At 41.9% G+C, this 27,217-nt stretch overlaps 1 protein-coding gene across 1 annotated transcript in view; it reads left to right on the top strand.

The window, feature by feature from the left end:
* The window catches only part of B3GAT2 (beta-1,3-glucuronyltransferase 2), a 304,820-nt gene that overhangs the window by 187,689 nt on the left and 89,914 nt on the right, over positions 1-27,217 (top strand). The window contains exon 2 of the mRNA XM_040428639.1: positions 13,292-13,436. Within this exon, the coding sequence (XP_040284573.1) occupies positions 13,292-13,436 (145 nt within the window). The remainder of the gene's footprint in view (positions 1-13,291; positions 13,437-27,217) is intronic.

Below are 27,217 nucleotides of genomic sequence, written 5' to 3'. Positions count from 1 at the left end.
AAAAAATGATCCCCTACATAAGAAAATCTCTCAAAAAATAAAAAAAACTATAGCTCTTAGAACATGGAGACACTAAAACATCATTTTTTTGGTTTCAAAAATGCTATTATTGTGTTAAAGTGAAACAAATAAAAAAAAGTATACATATTAGGTATTGCCGCGTCCGTAAAAACCAGCTCTATAAAAATATCACATGACCTAACCCCTCGGGTGAACACCGTAAAAAAAAAAAAAAAAAAAACTGTGTCAAAACAAGCAATTTTTGTCACCTTGCATCACAAAAGGTGCAACACCAAGTGATCAAAAATGCGTATGTCCCACAAAATAGTACCAATAAAACCGTCACCTCATCCCGCAAAAAATGAGCCCCTACATAAGAAAATCTCTCAAAAAATAAAAAAACTATAGCTCTCAGAACATGGACACATTAAAACATAATTTTTTTGTTTCAAAAATGCTATTATTGTGTAAAACTTTAATAAATGAGAAAAAGTATACATATTAGGTATCGCCACGTCTGTAACAATCTGCTCTATAAAAATGTCACTTGACTGAACCCCTCAGGTGAACGCTGTAAAAATAAATAAATAGAAACTGTGCTAAAACAACCAATTTTTTGGTCACCTTGCCCCATAAAGTGTTATAATGAATGATCAAAAAATCATATGTACCCAAAAATAGTACTAATAAAACTGGCACCTTATCCCCTAGTTTCCAAAATGTGGTCACTTCTTGGGAGTTTCTACTGTAAGGGTGCATCAGGGGGCTTCAAATGGGACATGGCATCTAAAAACCATGTGGAGTTCCTTTTCTTCTGCGCCCTGCCGTGTGCCCATACAGCAGTTTATGACCACATGTGGGGTGTTTCTGTAAACCGCAGAATCTGGGTAATAAATATTGAGTTTTGTTTGGCTGTTAACCATCGATGTGTTAAAGAAAAAAATTGATTAAAATGGAAAATCTGCCAAAAAAGTGAAATTTAAAAATTTGATCTCCATTTTCCTTTAATTCTTGTGGAACGCCTAAAGGGTTAACAAAGTTTGTAAAATCGGTTTTGAATACCTTGAGGGGTGTAGTTTCTACAATGGGGTCATTTATGGGGGTATCCACTATGTAGGCCCCACAAAGTGACTTCAGACCTGAACTGGTCCTTATAAAGTGGGTTTTGGCAATTTTCTTATAAATTTGAAGAATTGCTTCTAAACTTCTAAGCCTTCTAACGTCCTAAAAAAATAAAATGACATTTCCAAAATGATGCCAACATAAAGTAGACATATGGGGAATGTTAAATAATAAATATTTTATGAGGTATCACTTTCTGTTTTAAAAGCAGAGAAATTGACATTTAGAAAATTGCGAATTTTTCACATTTTTGGGTAAATTTGGGATTTTTTCATAAATAAAGGTGAAATATTTTGACTCAAATTTATGACTATCATGAAGTACAATGTGTCACGAGAAAACAATCTCTGAATGACTTGGATAAATAAAGGCGTTCCAAAGTTATTACCACATAAAGTGAGATATGTCAGTTTTGCAAAATTTGGCCTGGTCAGGAAGGGGGCAAATGGCCCAGATGGGAAGTGGTTAAGTCTGCTTTCTCATCCATTCTCTAAAAATTCTGTCTACGATCTTCTCTATCACCAATTGAAAAATGGTGAAAAAATTACCATTGCAAAATGTGGGTTTGTTTCACATTTCTGTCTCATTCTCTTACAAATTATATTCCTGTTGAGTGAGTGAAACAGACATTAGAGTCCAATTAGAACTTAAATAAGTTTTTGCTCAACACCAGATCCTTAAGAAACACATCTTTCCAACAAAGTCAACCCAGGGTGACTGATCTTTAGACGTGATTGCCTCTAATTCCTGTTGAAGTAATTGGCTGTTTGTGTAGGTTTACTTTACAGTTTATATGTAGCTGCAGTGTCTTGAAGACCTTTTTTTTCCTGCGTAAGAAAAAAAAGGTGAAATGGTCCCTATTACCTAAACTGTTGATGAGAATGTCAAAATGGTGCCTCCTTTTGTAAGGGAAGGTGCACTCCTTGCCCAAAGCTGAAGTCAGATCTCTGCTGATTGCTACTGGAATTAGCCAGTTATGTACACTGTATCCCTAATTATTTAGCTGAGATCCCATAATACAACGATCTGTGCTGCACTGAATTTTAGGATTTTACTGTAAAGTCCTCAAGGTAATCCTAAATGCTAATAGAGATACTGTTTGATTGGAGCTCATGAGGCTGCAGCCTTTTTAAACAGCTGGTCAGTGTTGGGTGTGATATTGACGGCTTATCCTGAGGATAGGTCATCAGTATCGTGATACTTGGACAGCCCCTTTAAGTTTTATCGGTTAACGTTTTATAATACTTTGCCCATGATATAATATAACCCATGTATTATTCTGTGTGTATTAGGCACATTATGTAATATTATGTAGCTTGTTTAGCAGTGTCTTCTTTTACCAGCTGGGAGGCTGCCTTAGGTGCAAAAGAATAAAAAGATGTGAAAAGCCACATAGCAGAATAACCTAATCCACTGTCATATGGTTTTATCGTGTATAGTATTTACTTGTACCTATATTTTTATCGATCTATTCCTCAACATTTTTCTCTGAGGCCAAACACCTAAATGTATTTTCAAAGGAAACCATCAGTCTCAAACGTTCCTGGAAATCCTAAGAGTGAAAGATGAATAAACACTCCAAGATTTGTTTTACGGGGAAGAGCCTCAAAAGGTTTTACAAATGGGAGGCACACATCTCGTATCACTTTGCTTTCATGTCAGCTTTCACGTTTAGAGACGAGAGGTTTTTCAAAGAATTTCTGCATGACTAAAAGAGATTTTTGATTTCTTTTCTTTGTTAACAATGGGTAAACAGGCAAGCAAGATTCAATGCAAAGGAAAGTGCTATGTACTCACCCATTCTAATATTGCAGAACGTCAGAGAATGCAGGTCTATAAAAGTTATTGAAAGGCAATGGAAAAAATTCTAATTCTGTTTACATTCGTTACTTCTTTGCAGTCCTGGGTTGGATGGTCACAATATAACAATGCATATACTGTGTGAATATATATATATATATATATTTATGAAAAAAGACGGCAGCACTCCAAAATTGTGATGAAAATAAGTGGATGGTTTATTAACCCATCTAGCAGCAACGTTTCAGCTCTCTTAATGGAGCCTTTGTCTAGCTGAATCAAGATGTGCACAGAGTCATATATAAATAGTGAAAACAATATACACACATAAATTTACATGATTAATCAATAAACCAATGTATAAACATGAAAATGACATTAAAAAACATAAATCAACTATAAAAATATTGTGATGTCATGATTATTCAGTGATGATAATAAATATTATTGTTCCATATACATAATTATCAATAAACCAACATAATTTTGCACAGTGAATACTGATAAAAAATTGATTAGAAACTTAAAATCATATGGAGCAGTCATACATGGTCTCGATAGCATGTAGGAACCAACTTGGCCTCAGGAAAAGTGGATTGCGCATGCGCCACTCATTCGTGCTCTCGCGAGACAAGGGAATATAGCTAGAGGCATAGAAACCACATTAAAGATGGCCGCTCGCTCGACAACGCTCAGAGCGCATGCTCCTGCCCGTACTGGCAGACACGCCCCTTGTATTACGTCCGAGCAATACAAAAGTACGCCATTGGACCTTGAGCAGTCCTGTTAACTAGCTGCACCGCAATTTACACTTCGCACGGCTGGCGAGAACACAGTAAACCCATGTCCCAGGTCCTTGGAAGGATTTGCACCTGCCATTAATGTGTGCTGCTTTTTTTCTTTCCATATATATATATATTTATATATATATATATAATGGATATAAAAAGTCTATTCTGTAATGTAAAAAAATTTGACAAAGATAAATCATTTCAGAACTTTTTCCACCTTTAATGTGACCTATAAACTGTACAACTCAATTGAAAAACAAACTGAAATCTTTTAGGTGGAGGAAAGAAAACAAAAAAAAACTAAAATAATGTGGTTGCATAAGTGTGCACACCCTCTTATAACTGGGGATGTAGCTGTGTTCAGAATTAAGCAATCACATTCAAAATCATGTTAAATACGAGTCAGCATACACCTGTCATCATTTAAAGTGCCTCATTTAAACCAAGGTTGAACTTTTTGGCCATAATTCCAAAAGATATCTTTGGTGCAAAAACAACACTGCACATCACCAAAAGAACACCATACCCACAGTGAAGCATGGTGGTGGCAACATCATGCTTTGGGGATGTTTTACTTCAGCTGGAACTGGGGCCTTAGTTAAGCTAGAGGGAATTATGAACAGCTCCAAATAGCAGTCAATATTGGCACAAAACCTTCAGGCTTCTGCTAGAAAGCTGAACATGAAGAGGAACTTCATCTTTCAGCATGACAACGACCCAAAGCATACATCCAAATCAACAAAGGAAAGGCTTCACCAGAAGATTAAAGTTTTGGAATGGCCCAGCCAGAGCCCAGACCTGAATCCAATTGAAAATCTGGGGGGAGATCTGAAGAGGGCTGAAGAGGGCTGTGCACAGGAGATGCCCTCTCAATCTGACAGATTTGGAGTGTTTTTGCAAAGAGTGGGCAAATCTTGCCAAGTCAAAATATGCCATGCTGATAGACTCATACCCAAAAAGACTGTAATAAAATCAAAAGGTGCTTCAACAAAGTATTAGTTTAAGGGTGTGCACACTTATGCAACCATATTCTTTTATTCTTATATTTTTTCTTCCCTCTATCTAAAAGATTTCAGTTTGTTTTTCAATTGAGTTGTATAGTTTATAGTTCACATTAAAGATGGAAAAAGTTCTGAAATTATTTATCTTTGTCTCATTTTTTACATCACAGAAACCTGACATTTTAACAGGGGTGTGTAGACTTTTTATATCCACTGTATATTGTGACACAGTAAAGGGAATTGCATGTGGAGGCAAGTATTTTCCTCCCAGTGTGTGCTGCTGGACTAATTAGCAGTCAAGTAAGGTCAAACACCGGACAGGATCGCAGGTGCCGGTCCGGGTTTTTGTTAATACCTAGCTGCCTTTAAAAGACAGCTGCGTTAATGCAAAGGGGATCTCTGTATTGGGATCTGAGGCTTGTGCCGGGGTGGAGGGCTGAGACCCATGTGAGGGGAAACAGGCCGACTAAAGCCTGCTGATTGACTCTTGTTGGCAGAACAGGCCCCATGGTGTGAACTGACAGCAATACTGCAAGATGACTTTTTGCTTGAAATTGTTTTTTTGTTCTGTGAACTTTCTAACGTGTTACTAAACATTGAACTTTTGGTTTACAAGCTGGTTGGTGCCTCTATACTGCGTCCGCTTATCCTGTTTACCAGACCCACAATATATATTTGTAACGGCACCCCAGGCATAAAAGGGGGCAAAAGCCGTTTAAGAGATATTCCCTTTCCAGATGCAAAGGCAGCTACTAAAGACACCAATCTCCCGAACTGGAAACCATATGAATGCTGCATACAGCCGAATAGAAAAAACCATAGGAAAGGTTTACACTCCTAGCAGTCGAACTGGAGCAGCATACAATCCCCCCAAGAAAGAGACCAAGCTCTGTGTGGAGGGTAAAGCAGTGGACAGCCAGAGCTGTGTGTTCTTATATACACATTCTTACACATTAGTACCACCCACAGGGTTTTGTAAAACAACCAGTAACCCCGTACAATACACTCAGACACTCCCACACAAAATCCTCCCCTCTGCCTGTGATACAATTAGCTTACACAATGGGTTAATGTAATTATCACAGGCAGGAGAATACACAGTTTTACACAATGTCTTCTGTCCTGGAGACAATTGGGAAGTAATCCAATTTATCTCCAAGGGTAGAGGCAAAACTCCATTAGCCACATGGTAGCAAGAGACAATAAAAGACATAAGAATATTTAACTGTGCAGCTATTGTATAAAACATAGACATTTAACATATCCCCAGATAGCTCAGGTCTGAGCGCATATTATTAGGTGAATGGCACTCAGACTAAAGGAATACAGTAGAATCGCCCTGGAGCCAAAGTCTTTCACATAGTCTTTTGTTATCCGAATGGGCTCCATGGCATAGCTATCTGGGGTATCACTGTGCAAATAGGGCAAGTACCAAATGACCCAGCTTTCATGTCTTTGCAGGGGAAAATCAAGCGTTTCAACATGGGGCCATAGTCTAAAGGAAGCAGGCGGGCAACCAGGCTTCTCCAATGCAATGTGGCGAGATTGGTCTCGTCATAATATATATATCATTATTTACTACTTACACTACCCAGAGTCATGGACATGCCATAAATGGTTCTTTTAACATCATGTTTGCCACTGATATCTCATTTCACTATCAGGTGTATTGGGCAACTGGAATTTTTTTTAGCTATAATATTCCCCTTTTATTTTAAAGCAAAATTGGTAGTGTTGGGCAAGCATGCTCGGCCGAATATCATGTGTACTCGAGCGCGATGCTCGAGTCAGTGTATTTAAATCTAATTTAGCCTCTATTTCCAAAAAATGTTTCTTGCAGGATTCTAAATCAAAAGCTTCTATATTACAGCCAAGAATGTTAACCACTACACTATACAGGTGAAACTCGAAAAATTTGAATATCGTGCAAAAATCAATTTTTTTCAGTAATGCAAATTAAAAGGAATTGCATTAATACAGCTTAAAATTAGAATTTTGTGAAAAGGTTTAATATTCTAGGCTCAAAAGTGTCACACTCTAGTCAGCTAATTAATCCATACCTGTAAGCCATAATCATCCAAATTATACCAAATAAAGACTTGACATATCTCATATATTAATTTCACCCTTTAAGTTGCATTAATGAAATAAATGAACTTTGCACAATACTCAAATTTTTTAAGTTTCGCCTGTAGAGCTGCATGGCCAGTTGCTTAAAAAAATAAAATAATGAGACTTCTGAGTATTCCTATACAGCAGAAGTCTCTTTTTTTTAATTTTATTTTTTTAAGTAACTGGCCATGCAGCTCTATAGTGTAGTGGTTAACATTCCAAGCTGTAATGTAGAAGATTGTGAGTTAGAATCCCATCAGAAATTGAGGCTAAATTTAATTTAAACATACATATAAGCTTTTAGTCATAATATACACTGCTCAAAAAAATAAAGGGAACACTTAAACAACACAATGTAACTCCAAGTCAATCACACTTCTGTGAAATCAAACTGTCCACTTAGGAAGCAACAATGAGTGATAATCAATTTCACATTCTGTTGTGCAAATGGGATAGACAACAGGTGGAATTTATAGGCAATTAGCAAGACACCCCCAATAAAGGAGTGGTTCTGCAGGTGGTGACCACAGACCAGTTCTCAGTTCCTATGCTTCCTGGCTGATGTTTTGGTCACTTTTGAATGCTGGCGGTGCTTTCACTCTAGTGGTAGCATGAGACGAAGTCTACAACCCACACAAGTGGCTAAGGTAGTACAGCTTATCCAGGATGGCACATCAATGCGAGCTGTGGCAAGAAGGTTTGCTGTGTCTGTCAGCGTAGTGTCCAGAGCATGGAGGCGCTACCAGGAGACAGGCCAGTACATCAGGAGACATGGAGGAGGCCGTAGGAGGGCAACAACCCAGCAGCAGGACCGCTACCTCCGCCTTTGTGCAAGGAGGAACAGGAGGAGCACTGCCAGAGCCCTGCAAAATGACCTCCAGCAGGCCACAAATGTGCATGTGTCTGCTCAAACGGTCAGAAACAGACTCCATGGGGGTGATATGAGGGCCCGACGTCCACAGGTGGGGGTTGTGCTTACAGCCCAACACCGTGCATGACGTTTGGCATTTGCCAGAGAACACCAAGATTGGCAAATTCGCCATTGGCGCCCTGTGCTCTTCAGAGATGAAAGCAGGTTCACACTGAGCACATGTGACAGACGTGACAGAGTCTGGAGACGCCGTGGAGAACGTTATGCTGCCTGCAACATCCTCCAGCATGACCGGTTTGGCATTGGGTCAGTAATGGTGTGGGGTGGCATTTCTTTGGAGGGCCGCACAGCCCTCCATGTGCTCGCCAGAGGTAGCCTGACTGCCATTAGGTACCGAGATGAGATCCTCAGACCCCTTGTGAGACCATATGCTGGTGCGGTTGTCCCTGGGTTCCTCCTAATGCAAGACAATGCTAGACCTCATGTGGCTGGAGTGTGTCAGCTGTTCCTGCAAGATGAAGGCATTGATGCTATGGACTGGCCCACCCGTTCCCCAGACCTGAATCCAATTGAGCACATCTGGGACATCATGCCTCGCTCTATCCACCAACATCACGTTGCGCCACAGACTGTCCAGGAGTTGGCAGATGCTTTAGTCCAGGTCTGGGAGAAGATCCCTCAGGAGACCGTCCGCCACCTCATCAGGAGCATGCACAGGCGTTGTAGGGAGGTCATACAGGCACGTGGAGGCCACACACACTACTGAGCCTCATTTTGACTTGTTTTAAGGACATTACATCAAAGTTGGATCAGCCTGTAGTGTGTTTTTCCACTTTAATTTTGAGTGTGACTCCAAATCCAGACCTCCATGGGTTGAAAAATTAGATTTCCATTTTTTGATTTTTGTGTGATTTTGTTGTCAGCACATTCAACTATGTAAAGAACAAAGTATTTCAGAAGAATATTTAATTAACTCAGATCTAGGATGTGTTATTTTTGTGTTCCCTTTATTTTTTTGAGCAGTGTATTTACATAAATGTAAATATATTATGGCTAAAACATCAGTAGTAGTTTCCCACATATTATGCATTCATATACAGTACAGACCAAAAGTTTGGACACACCTTCTCATTCAAAGAGTTTTCTTTATTTTCATGACTTTAAAGGCATCAAAACTATGAATTAACACATGTGGAATTATATACATAACGAACAAGTGTGAAACAACTGAAAATAAGTCATATTCTAGGTTCTTCAAAGTAGCCACCTTTTGCTTTGATTACTGCTTTGCACACTCTTGGCATTCTCTTGATGAGCTTCAAGAGGTAGTCCCCTGAAATGGTTTTCACTTCACAGGTGTGCCCTGTCAGGTTTAATAAGTGGGATTTCTTGCCTTATAAATGGGGTTGGGACCATCAGTTGCGTTGAGGAGAAGTCAGGTGGATACACAGCTGATAGTCCTACTGAATAGACTGTTAGAATTTGTATTATGGCAAGAAAAAAGCAGCTAAGTAAAGAAAAACGAGTGGCCATCATTACTTTAAGAAATGAAGGTCAGTCAGTCAGCCGAAAAATTGGGAAAACTTTGAAAGTAAGGGCTATTTGACCATGAAGGAGAGTGATGGGGTGCTGCGCCAGATGTCCTGGCCTCCACAGTCACCGGACCTGAACCCAATCGAGATGGTTTGGGGTGAGCTGGACCGCAGAGTGAAGGCAAAAGGGCCAACAAGGGCTAAGCATCTCTGGGAACTCCTTCAAGACTGTTGGAAGACCATTTCAGGGGACTACCTCTTGAAGCTCATCAAGAGAATGCCAAGAGTGTGCAAAGCAGTAATCAAAGCAAAAGGTGGCTACTTTGAAGAACCTAGAATATGACATATTTTCAGTTGTTTCACACTTGTTTGTTATGTATATAATTCCACATGTGTTAATTCATAGTTTTGATGCCTTCATAGTCATGAAAATAAAGAAAACTCTTTGAATGAGAAGGTGTGTCCAAACTTTTGGTCTGTACTGTATATCAGAAGTATGATTTTATATATATATATATATATATATATATATATATATATATATATATTAGTAATTGCACATTTTATACAATTACTAAAAAATATATAAATTTAATTTCACCTCTAATTCTGACAGTATTCGAACTCACAACCTTCTACATTATAGCCAAGAATGTTAGCCACTACACTATAGAGCTGCATGGACAATTACTTTAAAAAATAAAAATAAAAAAATAATATATATATATATATATATATATACATTACAGACCAAAAGTTTGGACACACCTTCTCATTCAAAGAGTTTTCTTTATTTTCATGACTATGAAGGCATCAAAACTATGAATGAACACATGTGGAATTATATACACTGCGTGCAGAATTATTAGGCAAATGAGTATTTTGACCACATCATCCTCTTTATGCATGTTGTCTTACTCCAAGCTGTATAGGCTCGAAAGCCTACTACCAATTAAGCATATTAGGTGATGTGCATCTCTGTAATGAGAAGGGGTGTGGTCTAATGACATCAACACCCTATATCAGGTGTGCATAATTATTAGGCAACTTCCTTTCCTTTGGCAAAATGGGTCAAAAGAAGGACTTGACAGGCTCAGAAAAGTCAAAAATAGTGAGATATCTTGCAGAGGGATGCAGCACTCTTAAAATTGCAAAGCTTCTGAAGCGTGATCATCGAACAATCAAGCGTTTCATTCAAAATAGTCAACAGGGTCGCAAGAAGCGTGTGGAAAAACCAAGGCGCAAAATAACTGCCCATGAACTGAGAAAAGTCAAGCGTGTAGCTGCCAAGATGCCACTTGCCACCAGTTTGGCCATATTTCAGAGCTGCAACATCACTGGAGTGCCCAAAAGCACAAGGTGTGCAATACTCAGAGACATGGCCAAGGTAAGAAAGGCTGAAAGACGACCACCACTGAACAAGACACACAAGCTGAAACGTCAAGACTGGGCCAAGAAATATCTCAAGACTGATTTTTCTAAGGTTTTATGGACTGATGAAATGAGAGTGAGTCTTGATGGGCCAGATGGATGGGCCTGTGGCTGGATTGGTAAAGGGCAGAGAGCTCCAGTCCGACTCAGACGCCAGCAAGGTGGAGGTGGAGTACTGGTTTGGGCTGGTATCATCAAAGATGAGCTTGTGGGGCCTTTTCGGGTTGAGGATGGAGTCAAGCTCAACTCCCAGTCCTACTGCCAGTTTCTGGAAGACACCTTCTTCAAGCAGTGGTACAGGAAGAAGCCTGCATCCTTCAAGAAAAACATGATTTTCATGCAGGACAATGCTCCATCACACGCGTCCAAGTACTCCACAGCGTGGCTGGCAAGAAAGGGTATAAAAGAAGAAAATCTAATTACATGGCCTCCTTGTTCACCTGATCTGAACCCCATTGAGAACCTGTGGTCCATCATCAAATGTGAGATTTACAAGGAGGGAAAACAGTACACCTCTCTGAACAGTGTCTGGGAGGCTGTGGTTGCTGCTGCACGCAATGTTGATGGTGAACAGATCAAAACACTGACAGAATCCATGGATGGCAGGCTTTTGAGTGTCCTTGCAAAGAAAGGTGGCTATATTGGTCACTGATTTGTTTTTGTTTTGTTTTTGAATGTCAGAAATGTATATTTGTGAATGTTGAGATGTTATATTGGTTTCACTGGTAAAAATAAATAATTGAAATGGGTATATATTTGTTTTTTGTTAAGTTGCCTAATAATTATGCACAGTAATAGTCACCTGCACACACAGATATCCCCCTAAAATAGCTAAAACTAAAAACAAACTAAAAACTACTTCCAAAAATATTCAGCTTTGATATTAATGAGTTTTTTGGGTTCATTGAGAACATGGTTGTTGTTCAATAATAAAATTAATCCTCAAAAATACAACTTGCCTAATAATTCTGCACTCCCTGTACATAATAAACAAGTGTGAAACAACTGAAAATATGTCATATTCTAGGTTCTTCAAAGTAGCCACCTTTTGCTTTGATTACTGCTTTGCACACTCTTGGAATTCTCTTGATGAGCTTCAAGAGGTAGTCCCCTGAAATGGTCTTCCAACAGTCTTGAAGGAGTTCCCAGAGATGCTTAGCACTTGTTGGCCCTTTTGCCTTCACTCTGCGGTCCAGCTCACCCCAAACCATCTCGATTGGGTTCAGGTCCGATGACTGTGGAGGCCAGGTCATCTGGAGCAGCACCCCATCACTCTCCTTCATGGTCAAATAGCCCTTACTTTCAAAGTTTTCCCAATTTTTCGGCTGACTGACTGACCTTCATTTCTTAAAGTAATGATGGCCACTCGTTTTTCTTTACTTAGCTGCTTTTTTCTTGCCATAATACAAATTCTAACAGTCTATTCAGTAGGACTATCAGCTGTGTATCCACCTGACTTCTCCTCAACAAAACTGATGGTCCCAACCCCATTTATAAGGCAAGAAATCCCACTTATTAAACCTGACAGGGCACACCTGTGAAGTGAAAACCATTTCAGGGGACTACCTCTTGAAGCTCATCAAGAGAATGCCAAGAGTGTGCAAAGCAGTAATCAAAGCAAAAGGTTGCTACTTTGAAGAACCTAGAATATGACATATTTTCAGTTGTTTCACACTTTTTCAATTAAATTTAGCCTCTATTTCTGAAAAGTTTCTGACGGGATTTGAACTTACAACCTTCTACATTACAGCCCAGAATGTTAACCACTACACTATAGAGCTGCATGGCCAGTTACTTATGATAAAAAAAAAAAAAACTTCTTCTGTATAGGAATACTTACTACTAGTAAGTATTCCTACAGGTGAAACACAAAAAAATTGAATATCGTGCAAAGTTCATTTATTTCAGTAATGCAACTTAAAAGGTGAAACTAACATATGAGATAGACTCATTACATGCAAAGTAAGACATTTCAAGCCTTTATTTGTTATAATTTCGATGATTATGGCTTACAGCTTATGAAACCCCAAAGTCACAATTTTGAGGTCCCCTTTGCTCAGGGGGTATGGATTAATTAGCTGCCTAGAGTGTGACACTTTGAGCCTAGAATATTGAACCTTTTCACAAAATTCTAATTTTAAGCTGTATTAATGCAATTCCTTTTAATTTGCATTACTGAAATAAATGGACTTTTGCACGATATTAAAATTGGCCATGCAGCTCTATAGTGTAGTAGTTAACATTCTTGGCTATAATGTAGAAGGTTGTGAGTTTGAATCCCACATGAAACTTTTCAGAAATAGAGGCTAAATTAGATTTAAATACACTGGGTGTCCCCAATCACTGACTCCATATATGGAGTCAGAGCAGGGACTCCTAAGCCGAACTAGACTCCCGACACCCTCCCCTCTTCAGAGCAGGAGGTGCCTGGTTTAATGCTCGGGTTCTCCCATTGACTTCCATTGTGCTCAGGTGCTCTGTAGAGCATCCGAGCATCGGGAAGTGTTCTACTCGTGCACTTTGGTGCTCGACCAACACAAAAAATTGGCCATTCATCTAAAAAATGCATGTTCTTTTTTTAACAATAAAACCATTATTTTATTCATATCATATTCATATTTCTTCTTACAGATGCGCACAACTCAGAAAGTCTCAGTATGGCCAGTGGGCCTTGTTGGTGGGCGACGGTATGAACGTCCCATTGTTGAAAATGGAAAAGTTGTGGGTTGGTACACAGGATGGCGAGCAGACAGACCTTTTGCCATTGACATGGCAGGTAAGCTACATATGGGAAAGTTTATAAACTGTAATGCATGCAGCCACACTAATCACACATCACTGTCTAACACCGAGCTTTGCTGCTTCCGGTTCCCCTTTGAACAGGAAGTGTGACGTCCCTTCAACATGCACATCACTGCTGTAGGCCAAACAATAGCCTCAGTGGTGATACATGAGGAATGACATGAGCCATGACAGCTGCCATGAGCCATTCCTGCATTGTCACAAATGAAGTCATTGGCCCATAGCAGTGACATGCATGTTGTCGTGACATCACACTTGTGATCCAGTGGAGACCAAAAATGGCAGAGAATGCAAGCTCATCGTTGAACTCTTTGAACTAGTGAGCACTGTGCCTGGCCGAGTGAAATGTATTTTGCCCTCTTATCCTGCACCATCCGCAGAACATCAGTTGCACTCTGATTCAATGGATGGGATTGGAGCTAGGTCTGATCTCAACCATTTAACCGCTTAGATCCTGTAGTCTATGTTGAGAGCAGTGTCTAAGCAGTTAGAGCCTCCCTCTGCCACCCCATCAGCACCCCAGTAAAATAATTGCAGTGCCAATGGGTTTCCATGGTAACCAGGGGTCTAATAAAGCCCACCAAATCTGCCAGCTTAGGACCCCTGCCATAGGCCCCAATGGCCAAAACAGCTTTATTTGAAATGGATTAATAGTATGAACATATTTACTGTACACTTATAGTTTTCTTCTAGCAAACTACTGTACTGCATATTTGGAATTTAGTACATAACCTTAGTTTTATATTGAGTAGAATGAGCACAATGCAGCTGTTTTCAAGGTTGACAATGGGAGAAAGATTTCAGTCTATCACAGATAGATGCTATTTGATTTCTGTTATAAGCATTGATGTATCAAAAGAATGTACTAGATGTGATATTGGGGGGCACTATACTCAGCTTGTAACAGTGCAGGTTAACCTCTCATATTCTACATAGCCACTTGGCTCTGCTTGAGAGAGGATCTGTGGACAGGTTCCAAGTACAATCGGCTTTGACACTCATCCATTTAGCCTACTGTGTATACAGTTAGGTCCATATATATTTGGACAGAGACAACATTTTTCAAATGTTTGTACTGCACATTACCACTAGTGTTGATCACGAATATTCGAATTGCGAATTTTAATCGCGAATATCGGCATTTCGAGAATTCGCGAATATTTAGAATATCGCTAAATATATTCGTAACCGCGAATATTCAATTTTTTTAAAAATACCAGTTCATGCGAATATTTTATGCGAATTTTATGCGAATTTTCGCAATCAAGAAAATAATGCCTGGAGATTATGAATTTGCGAACTCTCGAATATATGGCGAATATTCGCCCAAATATTCGCGAAATATCGCGAATTCGAATATTGCCCCTGCCGCTCATCACTAATTACCACAATGGATTTTGAACAAAACAATTCAGATGCAGTTGAAGTTCAGACTTTCAGCTTTAATTCAGTGGGTTGAACAAAATGATTGCATAAAAATGTGAGGAACTAAAGCATTTTTTAAACTCAATCCTTTCATTTCAGGGGCTCAAATTTAATTGGACAAATTAAAAAATTGTAATTAAAATGTTAATTTCTAATACTTGGTTGAAAACCCTTTGTTGGCAATGACTGCCTGAAGTCTTGAAGTCTTGGACTCATGGACATCACCAGACGCTGTGTTTCCTCCTTTTTAATGCTCTGCCAGGCCTTTACTGCAGCGGTTGTTAGTTGCTGTTTGTTTGTGGGCCTTTCTGTCTGAAGTTTAGTCTTTAACAAGTGAAATTCACCCTCTATTGGGTTCCGATCAGGTGACTGACTTGGCCATTCAAGAATATTCCACTTATTTGCTTTAATAAACTCCTTGCTTTGGCTTTATGTTTTGGGTCATTGTTCATCTGTATTATGAAACGCTGACCAATCAGTTTGGCTGCATTTGGCTGTATTTGAGCACACAGTATGTCTCTGAAAACCCCAGAATTCATCCGGCTGCTTCTGTCCTATGTCACATCATTAATAAACACTAGGGACCCAGTGCCACTGGCAGCCATACATGCCCAAGCCATCACACTGCCTCCGCCGTGTTTTACAGATCATGTGGTATGCTTTGGATCATGAGCTGTACCATGCTTTCACCATACTTTTTTCTTTCCATCTTTCTGGTAGAGGTTGTTCTTGGTTTCATCTGTCCAAAAAATGTTCTTCCAGAAGTGTGCTGGTTTTTTAAGATTTTTTTTAGCAAAGTCCAATCTAGCCGTCTTATTCTTGAGGCCTATGAGCAGCTTGCACCGTGCAGGGAACCCTCTGTATTTCCTTTCATGCAATCTTCTCCTTATGGTAGATTTGGATATTGATACGCCTATATCCTGGAGAATGTTGTTCACTTGGTTGGCTGTTGTGAAGGGGTTTCTCTTCACCATGGTAATTATTCTGCGATCATCCACCACTGTTGTCTTCCGTGGGCGTCCAGGTCATTTTGCATTGTTGAGGTCACCAGTGGTTTCTTTCTTTCTCAGGATGTACCAAACTGTAGATTTTGCCACTCCTAATAGTGTAGCAATTTCTCGGATGTTTTTTTTTTTCCGCAGATGAAGGATGGCTTGTTTCACCTGCATGGAGAGCTCCTTTGACCGCATGTTTACTTCTCAGCAAAATCTTCAAAATGCAGGCACCACACCTCAAATCAATGCCAGGCCTTTTATGTGCTTAATTGAGAATGAAATAATGAAGGAATTGCCCACACCTGCCCATGAAATAGCCTTTGAGTCAATTGTCCAATTACTTTTGGTCCCTTTAAAAACAGGGTACCACATGTAAAGGAGCTGAAACTCCTAAACCCTTCATCCAATTTTAATGTGGATACCCTCAAATGAAAGCTAAAAGTCTGGACTTTATGTCCATGTCCATTATATAACTATAACTTGAATATGTTTTAGTAAACAGGTAAAAATGGTGTGGTGTCAGTGTCCAAATATATATGGACCTAACTGTATACTTCATCTTTTTATTCTCTTTTGTTCTATTAAAGGGGTTGTGCCATAAACTACTTTTCATCAAGTACTTTTGTTCCCATTCCTCCTTGGATTGTTTATTTTTCAAATTTTGTTTAAATTTACCTTATTTGTAATTTTCTGGTTCGTCATGTGACTGCTCTCCCATCATGCCATAGGGTAATGGGATGTGTGTGCGCAGATCATGTGATGGTGGTATTTTGGGAAAGTCATATAGCAGCTATATCTGTTGGGCAGGATACATTTATATTAGTGGCACAACCCCTTTAACATTTACTTTTAGCACTGGCACATTATTAACTGCATCAAGAGCCACCACAGGCAGAGAACATATCCACTGGCCTACTGTCTGCAAATGTAATCTTGTAAGAAAACCTTTGTTGTCTTGACTGGTACTACTTTGACTGGCAGACCATGACAGCCATCAATTCAAAGGGTTGTTTCCTGTATGTTTGACATGCAGTTCCATCATCATATAGCAGTCCCTACATTGGTTATTTTAGAATATACACATTTATGGTTCTATTCAGAATTAATGCTACGAGACAACTGCTTTACTCATCTGCCTTAAGTTAGAAGGAAGCCTTGAGGCGAGAAGATGGAAGGATTCTAATAATATACAGCGCTATTCTGATGTTTTATATAGCTAAGTCCCATGTACAGTACCTTGCCTGTCAGTATTGGATTATATAATAAAATGAACATGTATGTGGTAGTATATCAAATAACTAGAACAGTTTAATATCAGACCTCTGAAACTATTGCTCATCAGATTCATCATTTAGCTTTTCCTCCACCTATAAACATCATGATACACAAAATGTTGTGCTAGTTAATTTCATAATATACCTTTATAGGAATCAGAGATTATTTTTTAAGATAAATGTTTAAATCCCATAACAACTCTTTCATTCTCTATGGAAATATTATAAAATTCTAGCTACTTGCTGTAGCCACTAGGGGGAGCTTACTGCATATAGCTTTATACTGTATAGGTCCTATTGAACTCAATGTTATATACAGTACAGACCAAAAGTTTGGACACACCTTCTCATTCAAAGAGTTTTCTTTATTTTCATGACTATGAAAATTGTAGATTCACACTGAAGGCATCAAAACTATGAATTAACACATGTGGAATTATATACATAACAAACAAGTGTGAAACAACTGAAAATATGTCATATTCTAGGTTCTTCAAAGTAGCCACCTTTTGCTTTGATTACTGCTTTGCACACTCTTGGCATTCTCTTGATGAGATTCAAGAGGTAGTCCCCTGAAATGGTTTTCACTTCACAGGTGTGCCCTGTCAGGTTTAATAAGTGGGATTTATTGCCTTATAAATGGGGTTGGGACCATCAGTGGCGTTGAGGAGAAGTCAGGTGGATACACAGCTGATAGTCCTACTGAATAGACTGTTAGAATTTGTATTATGGCAAGAAAAAAGCAGCTAAGTAAAGATAAACAGTGGCCATCATTACTTTAAGAAATGAAGGTCAGTCAGTCAGCCGAAAAATTGGGAAAACTTTGAAAGTAAGGGCTATTTGACCATGAAGGAGAGTGATGGGGTGCTGCACCAGATGACCTGGCCTCCACAGTCACCGGACCTGAATCCAATCGAGATGGTTTGGGGTGAGCTGGACCGCAGAGTGAAGGCAAAAGGGCCAACAAGTGCTAAGCATCTCTGGGAACTCCTGCAAGACTGTTGGAAGACCATTTCAGGGGACTACCTCTTGAAGCTCATCAAGAGAATGCCAAGAGTGTGCAAAGCAGTAATCAAAGCAAAAGGTGGCTACTTTGAAGAACCTAGAATATGACATATTTTCAGTTGTTTCACACTTGTTTGTTATGTATATAATTCCACATGTGTTAATTCATAGTTTTGATGCCTTCATAGTCATGAAAATAAAGAAAAGAAAAGGTGTGTCCAAACTTTTGGTCTGTACTGTATGTATGCAGTAAACAACTAAGCACTCCTAGTGGTAAACTGCTAGAATGCTGTCTTTTGCAGGGGATTTTGAGTCTATATTAGTAAAAAAATACATGTGCATCAGGGGGGATTCAAATGGGACATGGTGTAAAAAAAAAACAGTCCAGCAAAATCTGCCTTCCAAAAACCGTATGGCATTCCTTTCCTTCTACGCCCTGCCGTGTGCCCGTACAGCGGTTTACGACCACATATGGGGTGTTTCTGTAAACTACAGAATCAGGGCCATAAATATTGAGTTTGGTTTGGCTGTTAACCCTTGCTTTGTAACTGGAAAAAAATTATTCAAATGGAAAATCTGCCAAAAAAGTGAAATTTTGAAATTGTATCTCTATTTTCCATTAATTCTTGTGGATCACCTAAAGGGTTAACAAAGTTTTTAAAATCAGTTTTGAATACCTTGAGGGGTGTAGTTTATAGAATGGGGTCCTTTTTGGGTGGTTTCTATTATGTAAGCCTCGCAAAGTGACTTCAGACCTGAACTGGTCCCTAAAAATTGGGTTTTTGAAAATTTCTGAAAAATTTCAAGATTTGCTTCTAAACTTCTAAGCCTTGTAACATCCCCAAAAAATACAATATCATTCCCAAAATGATCCAAACATGAAGTAGACATATGGGGAATGTAAAGTAATAACTATTTTTGGAGGTATTATTATGTATTATAGAAGTAGAGAAATAGAAATTTTTGGTAAATTTTTTTTGGGTATTTTTTTATAAATAAAAATGTTTTTTTTTTACTTCATTTTACCAGTGTCATGAAGTACAATATGTGATGGGCAGATTTGCAAAAAATTGCCTGGTCCTTAAGGTGAAATAGGGCTGAGTCCTTAGGGGGTTAAGGATAGATTATAAGTTTTAAAGTCTTAGATACCAGAATAACATTTAATCACAACTATTGCTAGTATATTTATACTGATAGGTGGACTCCTATACTCCTCAGGTGGATTGGAATTAGAATGACAGAGGTAGCAATCATAAAGGTTATCCATGTTATTTGTTTAAAGGCAGTGAAGGTATTAATATAAAAAAATATATATTATAACAGTCCTGAACCCCCTCTGCACCAGCAGTGCCAGTCTGATGATTGCAGCAGTAACATGCCTCTATACTGCATGTGACCACTGCAGCCAATCACTGATGTCAGCAGTCTTGTACCATACACCAAGACCAGACATTGGCCTTAGCGATCATATGCAGTGATTGGCCATGTAATCAATGCATCAAAAAACATGATACATGGCTGTAGCAGGGTCAGGGTCAGATGATTAGGTCAGGTGACCAGAAGTTTGCCCGTGCGATCGCGAGATGATGGAACCCTGGGGATGAGAGCTGGGAAGTGTCCGCTTTAGGGCGGATGTGTGCAAGCTGAAGAGAGTGCAGGGTGCATGCGCAGTGGGGATTGTAGGGCGCCAGATGTTAAATGTTTTTCGGTGGGAAATCTGATAATGAGAATCCTGGGAGATGTTCCCGCAGCATGTGACATGGTATGTGAATGCTATGAATAGTTGTATGAAGGTGCAAACTTGCTATTAAGAAGGAGGAGGGGTTAATGTAGGTGGGGAAATGTGTAACCAATGAGAGACATTGTGTAAGTATTTAAGTGTTCACTTTGGTGGTATTGTATTGTGAGCTTGATAAAGAACGGATAGGTCGAAACTTTGCTGTTTACGGTGCAAATAAACTTTAGAAGATAAAGAATCATTGGCGTGCCGTGGCTTTATACTATCATTTGACGTTTGCCGGGACTTGACGCTGCAGGCACCGCCTAAGATTGGATCAGCTGGTAGTGTCCAGTGAGTAGTGCTGTCTTATTGCTATATTGTAGCCAGGGGAAGGTTTGGAATGGCAGTGCCGGAGAGGCAGGTATTCGGAATGATTAGTATAAGGCTACATGCACACGAACGTTGTTTGTTTCCGTGTCCGTTCCTTTTTGCGGATAGGATGCGGACCCATTCATTTCAATAGGTCCGCAAAAAATGCGGACAGCACACCGCAAAAAAAATAAAACATGTCCTATTCTTGTCCATTTTAGGCATTGTAACAATGGATCCGCAAAAAAAACGGATGGCATATGGATGTCATCCGTCTTTTTTTTGCGGATCTGCAATTTGCTGACCGCAAAACACATAAGGTCGTGTGCATGTAGCCTAACTTTTATTATATTCACCATGTTAAAAAAAAAAAAAGATTTAAACGGGCATTCCATACCGTACAGTTTTACATGGCATACATTTGATGGGTCAGCACACATGACTAGTGAGGGAATAATGATTTTATGTTATTGTTATTACAGTAAATACATTACTGTGTGTATTTACATGGCTGCCTGTCTCCAGGTGATTTGTAAAATGGTCAACTGTCTATAGGTGAGTTTTAAATGGCTGCCTGTCTCTAGGTGATGTCATGTTAATAAACACACAGATCTGTTTCTACACAGACAGTGAAAGACACGATGAGACGATGCTGCAGGTAGCAATGCTGTTATGTTTTGCTGCTCAATAAACTACTATTCACCTGTAAGTACCTGGACAGTTACAGGATGCCATGTCCATGATACTTGTAAGGGTTACATGACAGTTCACCTGACTGACACCATGTTTAGTCCTAGCCAACTCTCCCTTGAATGCATTTTACAGAACTAAAATGGACCATACTTTTTTTTTCTTTACGGAGAGGCTGATGTATGGATATAACAAAGGTCTGCAAGCCAAATGTTAGATAGAAGTATATTAGAAAATTGTTCAACATCCTGTTCTCTAAAGAAATAAATCCATTCATTAAAACCAGAATACTCCTTTAATTTGGACAATTCCATTAAAAACACACCCTGTGTGCTGCACTTTTTACTTAGTGCACCACTCTAATACAGTTACTACTAGAACAAAGCGCTACATTAACAGCATAGTGCGCCATGGCACGTTACATTAATAGCATAGGGCAGTGGTTGTATGTTTGTGTCTGTGTGTCTGTGTGTGCGTGTGTGATAGGAAACTAGATTGTCTGAAGTGACCAGTGACTCTGTCATACACAATATAAGGGACACAGGAAATGTCACTGCATTTTAGGTGAAATTGTATGGTATGCAGAATATATCTTTTATTTGATCATCTCTGAATTACTTTATCAAAGTCACTCTTCCGACTAAATAAAGAAGTGGACTTTTCTTATTCCAAACCTTATCCTCTATCTACTGTATAATAGGTGATTTCTAGAAGAACTGACCATGGTCCTGAAATATTTCCGCTACTTGAGAGCTAACACTTTTTCTACGTGCTTTTATTTCTATTTTTGGTTTAGAACGTTTATATGCAAAGTTTTCAAAAACCTTACTTTTGCCTCATCCATGTTTTAATATCACAATTATGCATAAATATATCTGACTAATGTATGATAAATGTATAAGAACAGGGAGCAAAAATGTATCCTGAGGTTATATAATGTGACCCAGCAGACGGATGGAGCTTTAAACACTTGGCTTAAGGGGAAAGTCACTGACATACATCTTTGGTAGATGAAGGCAGAAAAACTTCAAAATTGATCTCATCAATCTCAGAGTGTAAAGTTAAGCTCTCTTTCTCTTTCTGGCTGTCAGAAGACCATGGCTGGCTGATCTTTTGTATACATGTACAAAACACTCCTGTGCTCAGAATGCAAAGTGAGCCTCACCACCAGGAATCATGTATTATATAGCTCATAATGTCTATCATCTTTATGTATTGACGTATATTTAAATAATTTAAGTAATTTTACAACTACACACATAATGGTGCTGCTACATATGTAGACACTGTATATCTAAAGAACACAGGCGCTTTAACGCCTGTTAGTCTACTGAACATTTGTTCTGCGGTAGCGCAACAGTACCGCTACTGCCGCATATAATGATTAAATACAAAACTCTGATCAGTCCTGCCCAACACTTACACCTATCTCAACATTGGTATTACTGTTAATATGGAGGTGCCCGTGAAATCATACAGCTCATTATAGGGATATTATTAAATAGCTTAAATCTCTTTGCTGTTTCTCTGGTCCATGGCACTCATCCTCTCATAGATACCAGTACTAATCTCCAAGGTATTGTCATGGTCTTACCTGCTTGCTGCTCTCCTTCGTTTGACATGTGCTGGCGGCCATCTTGGTTTCTGGGTTTCTTGTAGCCTTCCACCCTGCGGCTCCTCCTTCCCCTGGGAGGAGCTGGATGCCTAGCTCATATATATAGGAGGTCTGTGGCTTCAGTTCCTTGCTTGGTCCTCTTGTGTTCACATGCTTCTAAGACTGCTGCTGCTTCTGGTTCCTGATCCTGGCTTCGTCTGACTACCCTGCTGGTTCCTGATCCTGGCTTCGTCTGACTACCCTGCTGGTTCCTGATCCTGGCTTCGTCTGACTACCCTGCTGGTTCCTGATCCTGGCTTCGTCTGACTACCCTTCTGGTTCCTGACCTCTGGCTTCGCAAAGACTCTGCTCGGTTTCACCATCCGTTTGGACTTTTGCTTTACAGCTTTATTTTCAATAAAGCCTTCTTATTTTCACTTATCTCTTGTTGTACGTCTGGTTCATGGTTCCGTGACATTAGGACCAAGCCATGAATTCTGACGGTACAGGGCCATCCTCGCTACCCACGCTGGTTGCCAGACTTGATCAGCAGGATCACCTGTTGGGTCGGTTCGCTGTGGCGTTGCAAACCCTGCTTGAACGCACGGCTCATTTCGCTCCCGTTGCCGATGGGTCGGTTGTCGCTCCTGGGCTCGCTCCTACTGCCGCTCCGGTTGTTGCGCCAGAGTCTACCCCGACACCTGTTGTTGCGCCTGCGGTGTTTCGGGGTATGACCGGTTCTGCCCCTCTTCCACAGCGCTTTGGGGGAGAGCCAACTCAGTGCCGAGGTTTCCTTAACCAGGTGGGCATTTATTTCGAGTTGCTGCCACATGCCTTTCCTACTGAGAGATCAAAGGTGGGCTTCTTGATCTCGCTGCTCTCGGACAGGCCTTGGCCTGGGCCAGCCCTTTATGGGAGAACAACAATCCGGTGGTTGCCGAGTTTTCCGGTTTTGTTGCTTCTCTTCGGAAGGTATTCGATGTGCCGGCTCGTGCTGCCTCTGCTGCGAAGCTCCTTATGTCCATCAGACAGGGTTCACGATCCGTAGCTGAATACGCCATTGAGTTTCGTACCCTGGCAGCAGAGGTGGGCTGGAATAATGAGGCTCTGGTCGCTGCTTTCTCTCATGGTCTCTCGGATGCCTTGAAGGATGAGGTTGCAGCTAAGGACCTACCAGTTGAGCTCGAGTCTCTTATTTCTTTCCTGATTTTGATTGACACTAGACTCAGGGAGAGACCTTCCTTTAAGGAGAACCTGCGGAGGTCTTCTAACAGATTGGTGCCTACGTTTGCTGTCCCACCCGTGCCTCCCTCTCCTCCCACGCCTCCTGGGGATGACTTGTCTGGGGGTGAACCCATGCAGCTGGGGTTTGCTCGCCTGTCCGAGGGGGAGAGGGCACTCCGGAGACGCGAGGGCCGATGCATGTACTGTGGTCTCGGTGGGCATTTTCGGTTGGCATGTCCGAACCGTCCGGGAAACGCTCGTACCCTGAGATCCTGTCGGGGGCAGATCTTGGGTGGAGTCTCCTCGTCCCCGGTTTCCCGTGTTGACAAACCACTGATCACTGTTGTCCTCTCCTGGGTCGGGGGCTCGGTGACGACCCAGGCGTTGGTGGACTCTGGTGCTGGTGGTTTGTTCATTGATAGTGTGTTCGCTGCCGCCAATTCCATTCCTCTGCAGGCTCGAGGTTCCCCACTGGCTCTTGAGGCGATAGACGGCAGACCCCTTCTGCCGCCACACGTGACTCATGAGACACTTCCAGTGGGGATAGCCATTGGTGCCGTTCACAGAGAGTCGGTCTGCCTCCAGGTTATTTCGTCTCCACACTACTCGGTGGTCTTGGGGTACCCCTGGCTCCAGAAGCATAATCCGACTTTCGATTGGAGATCGGTCGAGATCCTCTCGTGGTCACCGCAGTGTGGGGCTAGTTGCATCCATGGGTCTGTCAAGTTGCTGTGTACTTCCTCGGACTCTCTGTTGCCTCCTGAATACGAGGAGTACCGGGATGTATTCGATAAGGTGCGCGCGGTTGCCCTACCTCCGCACCGCCCATACGATTGTGCCATAGAGTTACAAGCTGGTGCCGTTCCTCCTCGTGGCAAAGTCTATCCACTGTCGGTAGCGGAGAATGAGGCCATGGAGAAGTACGTGAGGGAGGCGCTTTCACGCGGACACATTCGCAAATCTTCGTCCCCGGCAGGGGCTGGATTTTTCTTTGTGAAAAAGAATGGCGGTGAGTTGAGGCCTTGCATCGATTACAGGGGTCTCAATCGCATCACGATCAAGAACGCTTACCCGATACCCTTGATTTCCGAGCTGTTCGATCGCCTTAAAGGGGCCACGGTCTTTACCAAACTCGACCTGAGGGCGGCATATAACCTGGTAAGGATCAAGGCGGGCGATGAGTGGAAGACCGCGTTTAACACCAGGACCGGTCATTACGAATCCTTGGTTATGCCCTTTGGGTTGTGCAATGCGCCCGCAGTCTTTCAGGAATTCATCAACGATGTTTTCCGTGACCTGTTGCAGCAGTGTGTGGTAGTCTATTTGGATGACATCTTGGTATATTCTGAATCCATGGAGGCCCACATTCTGGATGTCAGACGAGTGTTGCAACGGTTACGAGAGAACAAGCTGTTCGGTAAGCTTGAGAAATGCGAATTTCACCGATCCCAGGTAACCTTCTTAGGTTACATCATTTCCGCTGAGGGGTTCTCCATGGATCCTGAGAAGGTTTCGGCTGTCTTACAGTGGCCCCAGCCCAGTGGTCTTCGTTCCCTGCAGCGCTTTTTGGGCTTCGCCAATTATTATGGGAAGTTCATCAGGGACTTTTCCATGCTGGCCAAGCCTCTCACGGATCTGACCAGGAAGGGCAGTAATTCCCAGGTCTGGTCGCTCGAGGCCATCCGAGCTTTTGAGGCCCTAAAGTCCGCCTTTGTGTCGGCTCCGATTCTGTCGCATCCCAACCCTGGGTTGCCCTTTGTCCTCGAGGTGGACGCGTCTGAGACGGGAGTAGGCGCCCTTCTGTCTCAGCGTAGAACACCAGAGGGTCCTCTGCTTCCTTGTGGGTTTTACTCCCGGAAACTGTCTTCCGCGGAGTGCAACTATCAGATTGGTGACAGGGAGTTATTGGCCATCGTGCAGGCCCTTAAAGAATGGAGGCACTTGCTCGAGGGTTCGGTGGTTCCGGTTCTCATCCTGACGGACCACAAGAATCTGACCTACCTTTCTGAGGCCAAGAGATTGACACCACGTCAGGCCAGATGGGCTCTGTTCTTGTCACGTTTTAATTACGTGGTCTCCTACCTACCCGGTTCCAAGAACATCAGGGCGGATGCCTTATCACGGCAGTACTCCGAGCTGTCCAGGGAGGAGTCGATTCCGACTTCGGTCATACCTCCGAATCAGATCCTGGCCGCCATTCGCACCAGCCTGACCTCTCCCCTGGGTGAGCAGATTTTGGCGGCTCAATCTGGTGCTCCCTCTGGGAGACCCAACGGCAGATGTTTTGTGCCTGAGGAGTTGCGCACTCGGTTGTTGCGAACCTACCATAACTCCAAGACCGCGGGGCATCCTGGAAAGAATCAGCTGTCCTGGGCTGTTTCACGTCTGTTCTGGTGGCCTTCCCTACATTCCGACATCGCCGCATATGTAGCGGCATGCTCCGTTTGTGCCCAGAGTAAGTCCCCTCGGCACCTTCCGTTGGGCCTTCTGCAACCCATAGCCACCGGGGAGCGCCCATGGTCACACCTGGGGATGGATTTCATTGTGGACCTCCCTGCATCCCGAGGCCATACGGTCATTCTCATGATTGTGGATCGGTTTTCCAAAATGTGCCACTGTGTTCCTCTCAAGAAGTTACCCTCTGCACAAGAGTTGGCCACGATTTTTGCCAGGGAGGTCTTCCGGTTGCACGGTTTGCCTAAGGAGATTGTGTCGGATCGGGGGAGTCAGTTTGTGTCCAGGTTCTGGCGTGCCTTTTGCTCCCAGTTGGGGATTCATCTCTCCTTCTCCTCGGCCTACCACCCTCAGTCCAATGGGGCCGCAGAACGATCCAATCAGGCCTTGGAGCAATTCCTTCGTTGCTATGTCTCCGATCACCAAGACAATTGGGTTGACCTCCTGCCTTGGGCTGAGTTTGCCAGGAACACGGCGGTGAACTCTTCCTCTGGGACGTCTCCCTTCATGGCCAATTATGGGTTCCAACCTGCCGTGTTACCGGAGGTATTCTCTCCCCAGGATATTCCGGCTGTGGAGGATCACCTTTCCGTCCTACGTGCTTCTTGGGTACAGATCCAGAAGTCCCTTGAGGTCTCTGCGCAGCGCCAGAGACTCCAGGCTGATCGCAGACGAGCGCCTGCTCCTTCCTACCAGGTCGGAGACCGTGTATGGTTGTCCACCCGCAACCTCAACCTTCGAGTGCCCACTCCCAAGCTGGCGCCTCGCTTTGTTGGTCCCTTCCGAGTGCTTCGCAGGGTAAACCCGGTAGCCTATGCCCTTGCGCTTCCTCCTGGCATGCGGATCTCCAACGTGTTTCATGTCTCCCTGTTGAAGCCACTGGTGTGTAATCGTTTCACTTCCTCGGTTCCTCGGCCTCGTCCGGTCCAAGTGGGCAATCGTGAGGAATATGAGGTGAGCAATATCCTGGACTCACGCCTGGTCCGCAGTCGGTTGCAGTTTTTG

This window comes from Bufo bufo, chromosome 4 (genome assembly GCF_905171765.1).
Source record: "Bufo bufo chromosome 4, aBufBuf1.1, whole genome shotgun sequence".
NCBI lineage: Eukaryota > Metazoa > Chordata > Amphibia > Anura > Bufonidae > Bufo > Bufo bufo.
This window is presented reverse-complemented; position numbering and strand designations above follow the sequence as displayed.